General features: G+C 36.8%; 1 protein-coding gene across 2 annotated transcripts in view; it reads right to left on the bottom strand.

Annotated features, from left to right (window-relative positions):
- USP47 (ubiquitin specific peptidase 47) overlaps nucleotides 1–8,903 on the bottom strand; it is a 40,306-nt gene extending 31,403 nt beyond the window's left edge. Inside the window, exons 1-7 of one of the 2 annotated variants that reach the window (XM_026850890.1) lie at nucleotides 8,844–8,903; nucleotides 5,606–5,809; nucleotides 4,927–5,040; nucleotides 3,684–3,822; nucleotides 1,987–2,083; nucleotides 1,307–1,452; nucleotides 423–502 (exon numbers count right to left, since the gene is read on the bottom strand). In XM_026850890.1, the coding sequence (XP_026706691.1) occupies nucleotides 423–502; nucleotides 1,307–1,452; nucleotides 1,987–2,083; nucleotides 3,684–3,822; nucleotides 4,927–5,040; nucleotides 5,606–5,809; nucleotides 8,844–8,900 (837 nt within the window). In that variant the 5' untranslated portion in view covers nucleotides 8,901–8,903. Of the gene's footprint in view, nucleotides 1–422; nucleotides 503–1,306; nucleotides 1,453–1,986; nucleotides 2,084–3,683; nucleotides 3,823–4,926; nucleotides 5,044–5,605; nucleotides 5,810–8,843 lie in introns of both variants that reach the window. The other variant, XM_026850889.1, reaches the window with a different exon arrangement.
- Between the last annotated feature and the right edge of the window lie 4,043 nt (nucleotides 8,904–12,946).

The raw sequence follows: 12,946 nt of genomic DNA, 5'->3' as shown, positions 1-12,946 counted from the left end.
GACAGCTGGCCACTTACCAGAATGTAGCATGTATTGTGAATATATCCCTAACCCTCTCCTACATCAGAATAGTGGGCAAGAGCCAGAAGGCAGCCTAATCAATACAGTGAGGAAGCTACCACAGGAGTTACACAATTACTGTCTGTGCTTCAAATAAAGACTAAGTATCCAGAGTTCTGAATATCTGACTTTTAACTGGGTGAGGAAAACATAAGTTACACACTCCTGAAATTCATACATTACAGTAGAAACTGTTGCATCAAACAGGAAAACTGGCAACTATTGCAGACTTTCAATGACCTGGGATTTAGAAATCACTTAATGTTCTTCACAATCATTCTTAAAAAAAACCCCACCCACAACAAAAAACCCCAACAATACCACACCACTGAAAGAACAGAAGAAAGTTTTTATATGCTTACCTGTTCTGTTTGCTTCCACTTCTGCTCCAGAGCATCAAACATGACTCTACAAAGCTCCTGTACATCATGTTGCTGCCATGCTGTTAGAAATTGAAATTAATTTTAATTAAAACAATGGATGATATTAGCTCCAATGCCAACTCTAGCCTGAGAATAATTTCCAAAAATCTACCAATTTGTTTAAGTCTGGACCTGCTATTTACTAAACTATTCACTATTGGTCCAGCATTCAGTTCCACAAGCAGCTGCCTCAGAAGCTGTTAGAAAAGCCAGCAGCCAGCTTGCTCACAATGATTATGCATAAACAAGAACATGTACATAAGAACATGTAATACAGAAATGCTAGTAGGCACTGTTATAAAATAACCTGGTCTGACACATTTCCCCCTTTGCGCTGATTCTCTACAACTCAATTTTCAACTCCTTGCCATCATGTGATTACTCAAGGGAACAATTAGCAGGTTATGCAGCAAAATTACACCATATAAGTGTCAGAAAGACAAAAACAGTGTTTGATTTTTATCAAATTTTCTGTACTACTTCCTACCGAAGTAAAACATGTGCATTTGACATTTGTGATTCTAAACCAGATGCAAGTTCCTCATAGAGTGACTTCTTTAGAAGCAATTAACAACCACAATGATAGCTTAATCACAAAAATATAATGCTTTTTACTTTAACAGTCTAAAACTCAGACATAATTTCTTTAAAAATCAAACACCTACAACAAAAGTACCCATGTAGGCTATTTTGTTTCCATTGAAATCACTTGATTCTAATAATTATTTTTAATTATTCCAGTATTTTTCCCTATCGACAGCAGTTTAAGCCCCTAACAGGCAGCTGCTGAAGCAAATCACACAAGCTTAATAGCTGCGTATTACCCTCACTACTATCCCATCCAAAACTCCGGGTAACGTCTGTTGTTTCAATTGCTCTCTTTTTGCTGGTCTGCAGTAAAACAAACAGTCTTTGAAGCTGGTAGGGGATACTCGTTACAGGATCCTCTTCAGATTCTTCAAATTCCCATCTATGCACAAGACATTTGACAATTAAAAATGCTTTGAAAACATTACTCAAAAAGGCATTTATATCAGCCTTTACTACATTTCAAGAGGTCTGCCGGATTAGAGGCTAACTGAAGCTCTGTTTCTTGGGAAAAGTAAGATGAAATTGCTTTCCACTTCTGCAGTAAATGACAAGAATAAATGACAACTTATTCTTTAAATGTACAAATCTAACAAACAAAATAATTCTGAAGACGTTCACTGCACAAATACAGACATGAACCGCACTTAGTATCAAACTTACTTTCAAATTTGATGTTTGCAAGATGGGGCAAATTCTTAAAAAGCTTGTCCATGCCACAACCAATAAAGTATTAGTATTTTACTAAAAATCTGAAGCTTTTAAGCAGATATAATTTATAAGCCTATCCAACTTGGCTTCGAGTATGCTTTTCAGTATCCAAACAAGGAAATTTTGACAGGAGGAATTCAAAAGGATCTCCTACCAATATATACCAGCACAAATTTAAAAACAGGTTTTGATTCTATATACTCACTTATATAATGCATTTCTAAATTCAGGAGTCATGAAAAGTGTTTGTAGGAGGCTGTTCAAGTAGCAAGTCATTGCTTGATTTACTAGCCCCACATAACCTAAAAATACAAGAACAATAGATGGAATAACGCAAAAAGATGGGAAATCATTTTCAGAGCTAAAACGTTTGACAAGAAAACAATTCTGTACTAATGTTTATTTAAGAACTGCATCCAACTGCTATCATTTATTGTTATTTACACTATGAAACCCGAGAGAAAGTTATAATGGCTCATTTCTGAGAGCAAGACTGTAACAGTTTACACAACAGTATTAGTTTCCCTGAATAACACAAAAGTGTTTTAGGGATTGTGAATTCTTTTGCAATAACCACCAACATTTAATGTTGAATCCTGCACCAGTGGGGATGTAGGTAACAATATTTTAATAGTAGATTTAAACACTTTACAGAAGAAACTAGAGTTTAAGAAACAACTGTGTACTAAGTTACTTAGTGCCTGACGCCAAGTAAAAGTATCCCAGTTATAATGTAAATACAATTTTATCTGCATTGGTTTGTAATATAATTTCAGAACTATAAATAAAAACCTCCTAGTGCACCCACATATATCTTTTAAAGCCTTCTCCCATAATAACCAATTAAAACTAAATATCAGTGTCATTTTTATTAGCTAAAGGATTTACTTATATTCATCTTAACAAATTTTAACATTTTCTCCAAAATACACAGTATTAACAATGTAACTATAAAAATATACAATATTAACAATATAATTAATCAGCATATACTGAAGCATAGTGTAATAAAGAAATTAAATATGTCTGTTTATATTCTGAAGCTCTTAGTATTTTTAAAACATTAAATCTCAGTTCCGTACTATCAATGCAAAGGCAGCTACTCCACACAGAACGCAGGCATTTTCTGTGAAGAGACTGAGTTAAAACACGTATTTTATTTCTCTACTCTATACAAGTCATCTTTTCAGTTATATTAAATGAAAAAAGGTACGTGGCAGAAAAACTTTCTTATCTCTCAAAAAAACGCCTGAACACACATCAATGGGTGTGATGAATGTCATCTTTGTCTGCTCCCAAATTCAGTGTCAGGAGTTGTTCTCGTTCCTGACCTGTGACTTGCTGTCTCCTCCTGCCCCCCTGCGCAGGGTGGCACCCAGCACCCCCTGGGCCGTGCCCTGGCACCGCTGCGAGGCAGAGCTGCCTCTCACCCCCAGACGGAGTCTGCCCTCGCTGGTGGAGCATGAGCCGCCCGGGAATCACGGGGCAGGCAGAGGAACTGCAACCAGTGCCTGCAGTAGGAAAGCTTCAGTTAACACGCAGAGGGCAGAGATTCGGCAACAGCCCCTCTATAACAGAGTACCAAGTACTCATTACGCTGTGAGTGAAGACACAGCTTGAGGCGAACACTTTTTGGTAGTACAAGCTCACTACTCAGCTAGGGACACAGGAGCAGACTAAAACTGAAAAGGAAGGCCCCTGACAGAGTGTCTGAACTGCACTGTCCCAAGGAAGGAAAGGATGGGATACAGCTCTTCCGTTCCTCAAGTGATGCGAGAATATTGTAGGAAACACGATGGAAAATGTAGTAGTAATGTGGGGGGTTTTTTAAGTGCTGCTATTTGAAGAAGATGCTAAAATAATTACAGATTAGCATTGCCTTTGCAAGAGAGAACACTGTACCTGTCTCCGATTTGCTCAGGACTGAAGAATAAGAATAGCTTTGACTGACATAGTCATTGGTACAGCCAGCAGAGCCTTCTCTTGGAAGAGGGCCTATAAATCTGTCTTGCACACTGTCATCTGTTGTACTCGACTCCTCCTGAAAACATAAATACACTGATTTTATGCAAAAATCAGACAACAAATTTTTACTGAAACACCTACAAATTTTACTTTGTTTCTCTCATGGCTGAGAAATCAGTTTTGTTAAGTGTATCACATAAAATTTTTAAAAATTGCAGATATACAGTTGCTTGTGTAACTTTAATTCTGCCCTCCAAATTCTCATCCCCTTAAGAAATAATTCTTTGCATTAGTGGAAGCAACTGCCCTTTAGAATGCAGACACAGTACTATAATGCATACAACAACCAAGTTTGCAATTTAGCAACTCCTATATCTCAAGTTTTCTGCACTGAAATACCTTTTTTTTTTTCCCCAGAGATAAAAAAATTACAATTCAGTATTATTTCAGAATCACCTTCAAATTTTGATCTTGTGCACAATTATTTAAACATCAAGTTTTCTTCCCCTTTACAGATAACGATGCCCACAACAAAGGCTAAGTAGGCCAGTATTATGCTGTCATGACAGCTGAGTAATAAATCTTAATGTATCACTAGTCTATCCAATACTTAATTTAAATAAACTGCAGCTGTGTTTATTTTTCACTGCATCATGTATGTGAGAAATAAGAAATTTCAAATATTTTGTTATGGCAGGCAGTAACTCTTCTATTATATATTTATTTTTTCCTTAAAGGTAAATTTGGCAGCAGGTAACAGGGCTGCCGCTTCTGAGAATTCTATCAGTGGCCTCATACTGCTTTCAAACACCCAGAGGAAAAGGAATAGATATATGATTAAACCTGTATTGTTAAGACTTATCTCAAAACATGTCAAAGATTAATTAATTATATAACCTTAGAAAATTACTCACAGCAAAGCATTACATAATATTTGACAAACACGAATAAAAAGTGACAGCAAATCACTGCTAATGGGATTGGTCCTACTCAGAAGAAACCTTGTAGTGTAAAATAGAAGACTAAAAGTCTGTTGAAAAGGTTCCTGAAGAAGCTTACTGCATGAAATATATAGCCCAATTTTATTTTATTTTCTGATCTCACAAGAGCAATACACAGAACATCCGTCTCTTTCCCCACAACACTGGAGCTTGTGTAGTGAAGTGAAGATTTTACTTACCGGCATTACATGAGGCTGCTCACCATCTTTGTCTGTCAAATGCAGAAAGTTCTTCTTCCCTGGCTCAAAACCAGCATCAAGAATAGTTTTGTCACTCTTCTGATCTATTGGAGTCTGCTAAAAAAAAGCAAACAACCAAACACTGTTTTTAAAAAAGGTCTATTTCTTAGGGAATCTTACAAAGGTTACTAGGTGCACCTACAGAAATCATATTAACTGAAACCAACACTGATTCACAATAAAGCACAGAAGTAATAATTTTTTGCATATAGTAAATTCAAATAGGTCTAAGAAACATGAAAACTGACTACACAGCATGCTTCTGCTGAGAAGAAAACATTTCTCAAAAAGGACCAGGGGAAACAAGAGGAGATTAGTTATCATGGATATTATTAAAAATACATACTGGTAATGAAAACTAGCATTACATCCGAATGATCATATTAGTTTGTTTCCCGATTAAACACATATACCAATTAAGAGCACATTTTGCGACTAAAATGCAGATACAATACAAAACAAAATTCAGCTAAGTTAAAATAGTGGTGTCAGTCTGCTCTGGTGCACTACCACAACTTTTTACAGGAATCAAATGAACACAACACACGTAAGACTTGTCTATAATGTGAAGATTTGAATGTTTGCTATCAAGACAAAATAACAAGCACTTTTTCCATACCGTATCAGTTACATTATCTCCATTTCCCCACATTAAATCAAAAGTTCCGTTCACATAGCCCACTTTTGAAGCCACATCTTCAAACAGTCTTTTAAGTGGTGTGGAAGCTGGCAAGTTCAAGGTAACACGCTCGTTCACCGTCTTGGAATTTGTGGTATCTTGTATTATACACAGCACCCTGGGTTCCTCAGCAGCACTTTCCACCTGAAATGACAGCAGGCAACAATTCATGAGTAAAAAGTTAAGAATGTTTTGGAGTTGAATTGAAAAATCAAAACAAGACTTCATCAATAAAATGTAGTATACTTTTGCAAACTAAGGATCCTAAAACTGGGCTTTATTTTTGACAACAGGCAAAAGAAAATTAAGAAACTTTCAGCTTTGGAAAACTTAAGTAAAAGCAAGCTCCATTTTAATAGAACAAGGAATTTGTATGGGTGGATCACTGTGTAGAGAGATAAACTGCTTGAGTTCTGCACTGAATTTCATACAGTAAGCAGGCAGGCTGCTTCAAATCAGGAACAGACTTTCAAATCATCACTTCAAGCTCATATTTTGCTTTGACATGATCACAAATCCTGCTCAGGTAGAATTACACGTTTTGTGACTTTTAGGAATGCAACCCAGAAGATCTGCAAGCTTCCAAATAATCTTGGAAGCTTATTATTACACAGTTTCATAATCAAGCCACCATCTTTCTTCTACTACATCCACTGCTGCGTGAGTTACAGGAGAAATTCTTCTGCCTGAACAAAGCAAGCATTGCCAAATGGCTACTAGGCAAAGCAAAGAGATTTTAAACAGCAACCTCAATATATCTGAAGTCGGAAGAGTAATGATCTTGCATGAAGGTGGCAATGGAACAGTGATAAATTTCTACAGACCCAGGTAAGCCAAGAAAATGACACCTTCCCAACACTTTTCAACACTGAAAACCCAGGAAGTCAAAGATCTAAGCACAATCAATTAATTCTGTCGATTATCCAAAGTTGTACAACAATAAGGAATAACTAATATTTAAATAAAGGTCACACAGGAACGTATCAGGTCAGTAAAAGGAACAACTAGTCCCTGAGGACTCAGGCTTTTCAACTTGTAACACATAGAAAGCACTAGTGACGCACGTCAGGGCACCCACATTTCAGTCCATGGCTAAAGGGCAAACCACCCAAACAAGCAAAAACATACATGCGCTATTATCACGATTTTCAGTTCATCAAAACATTAATACATAGCAAGAACTGCGTTCATGCTAGAACTGTCAGCCATGTCATAAGCATCTTCTAGAGAATAAACAACTACAAAGAATATTTAAACAACTTCAGCATCCCTTGTATTTCTGCACAACCAGCCTCACAACACGGATGACCATTGCCAAAGTGCTACAGTCCCTTATGAGAGCTCTTACATCACCGACCTCTCAAAAAAGAAAGAAATCAGCTTCAGGATCAGCTGACAAGTCTTCACACAACTATAAAGTGTTTGCTGACTGCAGCATCTATTCCTATAACCATCAGAAAAAAAGTTGTCAAAAGAAAGACAAATAACACACACATCCACCCCCCAGTCCATACTACATTCATTTGCTTTAGACTGTGATTTTTCTTAGGGCTTTAAAGTCAAGTTCCTCTATTTATCAAACGTAATATCCTATGTGGAAATCTTTAGTAACTGCATGCTCAGAAAGATTCAAGGCACCATTTCCAAATCTGCAATGCTCCATCTTCATACATTTAATCTTTAATGGAGAATTTTATGTTTATGAACTATTTTTCAAGACAACAGACAAAATTATTCCTGAAACATTAACCACGCATTAAGAAGAAAACACAATTTAGAAGTCAGTAATTTTGACATATATCCTTGCTTTCATCCACAGCACCTACAGACATACACAGAGCTGTACTTGAGTAGCTAAAATTAAATTTCAACAGTGATTACTTCTCCTGGGTTCTTTCCTTTAAATCTCCCAGCACAACTTCATTTTTTTTCCCCCCCCCTGCTAAACAACAAGCACACAATCCGCCTCTTTCACTGTGCAGTTACTAAACAGAAGATGAAGCTTGTTCAGTGGTCTACTTTCTTGATTTTTGTGGAGATGAGCAGCAGCTAAAACCCAAACTCCTAAGATCAACCTATACTTACAACCCAGATTCCCCAGCAATGGTAGCAGCTTGCTCGGGGTGGAAGCCCACCCTCCTCTGTAGAACAGTGCAGAGAGGTTAAGAGACATTTGCTACTAGTCATACAGCTTCATCTTGGAAAATGTAACTCAGATTTAGTAATTTTGTACTGATCCTGCAACTTGACTTGCCACTATACCTGAACATGTCAGGAATAGAATTTCTCCACTGGAGACTCAATTTCTTGTTGTCCCACTGACTTTACGTAACCAAGACCTCTGCAGAAGATACCTATAAATTCAACTCCTCTTACTCACACTTCCTCCACTACCTCTGATAGTGAATCACGTGTGACTTATACTGGAGTTGCTACTGAAAATAATTAAGACACACAGTATCTGACGGGTGGAAATAACATTAAGCGAACAAATTATAGAAGATTACAGAAGATTTGCTGGTTGGGTTGCTGGATGTTCCATGTCAGACAAATCCTCTCTTCCTTGTTCACTGATGTAATTCTGACAGACCAAACTGGTTTAACTCAGCGTTAGTACAGCAAAGGGTATTAAGCCATCATTCATGCTGCCACCGCTTCAAGTTGTTCATAGTAAATAGATAAAGCAAAAATAACCTCAGTCCAGCTCTATTCATGGCAAGCATTCACATATACCATCTGAACTAGCAGGCAACAACGCAAACATCTTGTTTATAGCTACTTTACTATAAAAATAGTCTAAGAGACAATACTGGCCAGTGATAGGCCTCAACTATTTTGACAGGCTGTTATCAAACTGAGTCCACAAAGTAAACACAAAGCTTAATTTTAATCGTTACATAATCTGATATATTATGACAGCTACACAATTCCATTTTTTTAATGAAAAGCTAGAGGGCCAAACACTCACACACCAGTGTAAAAGCATATAAACACATACTCAGTTTGAAACTTCTACTGTTAAGACTGCATTTAATACGTATATAATCTTTATGTTCAAGAACATGCACAAAAAATTCAATAGCTCATGCTCATGTTAAGAAATAAACAAAAGCTATACCATCATGCTGTTACTATGTATTTTGGTTATCATTTTATAAAGATTATTTCATCTGGCTACCTGTGCAAATTTCTTCTTCATTTCAGCAAAGATACTTTGTCTGCAACTCCAAAACATATCCTATAGTACATAAAAACAAAATTAACAAGTCATAATCCTTTAAAATAGTAAATTGACTTTTTTTTTTGCATAAAGTCAATTTTATAGTATAAATAAAATATTATTCCCGAGCTCCAAACCACCATTCACAGAGTAACTTTAAAAGGAATAGCCTCCATATATCATAACATGAAGTTCAGTGGACACTATTTTAACACAGAAATCGCAGGAGCAGTGTTACATAAAACATGAGTTAAGCTGTAATACACAACAGACTACATTTCATAAAGTAAAAAAAGAAGCAAGTGTATAAGGAAATGTAAACAACAATTCAAAATAGAATTCATACTAACAAATTCCTTCATTATATTAAAAAAGCCCTCCAGACACAGGTAAACATTTTACCTTAAGTGGCTCAGGCGAAAGATTAGCATATAACCCTGCAATTCAGCTTATTACTGCGTTTATAAATGATGAAGCTACCCAGTTTCATACAAAACTGTTCCTTCATACCTGAATTATTTCCTGTAGGAAAGTTTTTATTAATATGAACCCATTCTGAAGTACACAGCTGAAGGTAATAAAGAGATGACTTCTTATTCCTAACGCTCTTAAAGACAGCCTACCTTAGTGACTCCTGTACCATCAAAAATGCTACAATAAACACGGCCTGTACAAAACTGTTTTCTGACTATGGACAAACAGCAAATTCACTAGTTTCTCAATCTGAACCATTACACTTTGTATTTTTCCAGAAAGGAAAAACAGGAAGTGAGAATGAAGATGCTAATAACCTCACTCCACTTTTCCAAATTTCAACTGCGCCCTCAGTCAAGATTATCCAAACATAAAATACTGACATAATCTTCACTGACGTGCCCTATTTGCCCCACCAAACGACCTACAAAACCAGCCCAAACCAGACCACTGTATTTAACTTCTCAGCAGGATGACACATAAGGCAAGATTTCTTTCTTTGCATACAGAGAACCGAAATTCTAGTTTTGAAGTTGTAATAATCCAAGGTTAGTAACTGTATCTAGTAATTGTTTACACACCAGTTTGTAGTTTCAGATTTGAGAGAGGTTTTAAAATTTTTTTTAAAAAAAAGACAATCACCACCACTATTTAAATGTTTTGTTGATTACTAGTTTTACCTGCTCTCAATTGCAAGTTACATCCATCAAGTGACTTAAAGGTTAATGCACTCCTGGAAGCATAATTTTGAAACTGCTGATTTATAATATTATGATAGTCATCAAGTATATTGCCCTGTGCCAAAGACTGAAGTCTTCCAACTTTCCTCCTAACCAGTATCTCCAAAGAGCCCTTACTTTAGCCTGGTAAAGGCTTCCTTCTCTCTGAAGACAGACAAGTCCAGTATACACAGGGGCATGTGTAATTTCTAGGGTGCTATTCTACTTGGTGCGTGCAGTGGTGGGTGAAAGGGGAGGACAGGCTCCAGGCCTCACCCAAATTGGACAGAAACATCTGCAGATTGTTTCTTCTATAAAACTGCTCTTATAGTGGGTCCTCAGCTTCTGATTTCTCAGTAAAGGACTGATGGAAGACTTGAAAGTTAAGAGTTATTTCACTCTAAACAAATTCTGGATGGCAGAAGTTGATTTTTCAATAATCCACATAACACATCAAACAAGTCAAAACTTCAAATTACACTGTTCATATGATGTTCAGGAATTTTAGAAATAACTAAGAGCCTTCATCTGCTCTGACAAGACAAATCACAAAAACCGCACAGATACGTCAGTCCTTCAAATGCAGCACTCCCTACTTTTCAATTAAAGCATTCACTCTACCACTCTGTGAATACACTTTATAATAACCACTAGTTCAATTCCACATTTCACAGAAAAGCTCATTTCACCACAAAAATTATGCTTTAGAGCACAATTAAGAGATTGTACTTTACATAAAGTTGCCTAAATTTTACCCTGATAGAAATGACTCTGGAATTCACCAAGCCAAGTAATTACTGCACCTCACAAAGCAGATGAGCGTATTAACTAGAGAGTTCAAGGGTTTCAAACTAATATACAGGTACGTACAAAAATATCCTACTGCCTTTTCCTCAGAAGAGATTATAGCAGCTATAATCTATTTGTACTTGTGAGAAGTCCTTAAAGGTAGATATTGCTACTTTGCCATACCATGACATAGCATGCACGTCACCAGTAGCTTAGTAAAAGAAGTTGTAGACACTCAACTGCATAAGCATCTAAAAGGGCAAATGCAGACTGCTACTTAAGGCTAGAATTCAGGATACCATCCTATGATTATTTCACCACACAAGTCTTCTCAAGCTAACATTCTGGTCAATAAATGTTTGAAACTGTCATTTCAAATGTTAACCTTTTAAAAATATTGAAACACTGACACTTTCATTCCAAGTCACTCCATCTTTTCCACTCTTCCATTTCTACAAAGGACATGACATTCTCAAACCTGCACACAGAAGATTTCTCACTGCGTATTACACCAGATTTGCAAAAGACTCTTTATAATACAAACATGCAATCAAGACACAGGTCTGACACTGGTGGACATTCTAGAGCGTCCTTCTACGTAAGCATTTATCCATGTACCTTTCTAAAAAATATTTTTACGTGAAGATCTGCATCTGTAAATTGCAGCACAAAGCACATTGTTCCAGTGAAATAATTCAGGCTGTAATTCTGTATATACTAACAGAGGAAGCATTGTTGTTAAGTGTCATTTGCAAGACTGAGACATTAGCTTTGACCCATATAGTTTCCATATTTGTTGAAAACTGAGGAAGAAAAAACAATTACGGTGTTACCAGGTCTGTCAAAACAATATTCAAATGCAAAACTGTAATGTTTTTAACACTGCCTTTAGACACGGCTTGGTATTTTTCAGTTCTGAATTGCCCAGTTCATTAAAATTCTACAGCAGCATTTACATAACCTTATGAGGACAAACCAATACAATCGTATTTTATTTTTCAAATGACAGAAGATTCTCCCAAGATTTTAACTCCTGCTTCGATTTTATAAAACTATTTTCAGAGACTGAAAGTGAAATCTAAAGTTAAGCTTAAGCTTCATGTAGGTTTTACCCAATGTTTCCAAATTCCCATATTTCCAACAGGCAAAAACATTGATAAGCATGAATCAGTAAGTAAAATCATAAGTTTCAAGTCAAGAGTTTAAATAACAGATGTGTGGAGTTTAACTGCCAAGCACAGTTAATGGCCTATTGAGACTTAAAATGATCACCAGTAGAGAAGTTCCTACATGTCCACAACCTATAAATAATTCTCACAAATCACTGCCATACAGAGGAAAGACAAAGAGATCAGTAGCAAGTGGCAATGGCAAACATCACTCTTACATTCACGAAATGACTTGGATGATTAAGCCTAAGAAAGCAATTCTCAAACTTCATGTATCTTCAGCAACTTCAGACTACTGTATGAAATGCACACAAGTGAGTACTGCCTATCACATTACAGCTGGACAAACGTTGGGGTGTACGTTCTGCGTAACTGATTGGGCACACATTTCCAACCATTAAAAGCTGAAAGTGAAACGTGGTAGTTTCATTCACAAAAAATAGTCTGCTCTTGTACCTTTTACTTCTAAAGTATCATAACAGAAACATTCAGACATTAATTACAGTTCAATTGAACAGAAATCTTTATCAACCCTCAGCAATAACAAGCTGCTATCGAATCAGCTCCTTGAGAAACCACAATGATATTTCTGGAATTCCTGCATGTATTCCAAGAGATCCAACCCACTGAACACCACACTAGATACATGCTGCCATCACTGCGTTCTGCACAAAACGCAAGGGCCAAAGACCTTTCAAATACCCAGCCAGCAAGGGCAGAACAATCAGTGTGCTAGGTTACCGCCTCCATTTTAAAAAACTCTCTCTCTACCCCATGCATTTTGAACTACAGACTTCAGAGAGTCCTTAGAGCCCACAACTCCCTTCTCCAACTGGGCTAGCCACACTCCATGCTCTTTCCCAGGGGCCAGCTTCCCCGATACAGCCAGGTGAGCAGGTGACTCCCCTGG

Source organism: Athene cunicularia, assembly GCF_003259725.1.
Source record: "Athene cunicularia isolate RWA chromosome 5 unlocalized genomic scaffold, athCun1 chr5_part3, whole genome shotgun sequence".
Lineage (NCBI taxonomy): Eukaryota > Metazoa > Chordata > Aves > Strigiformes > Strigidae > Athene > Athene cunicularia.
Note: the sequence above shows the minus strand (reverse complement) of the source record. Positions and strands in the feature narration are given on the sequence as shown.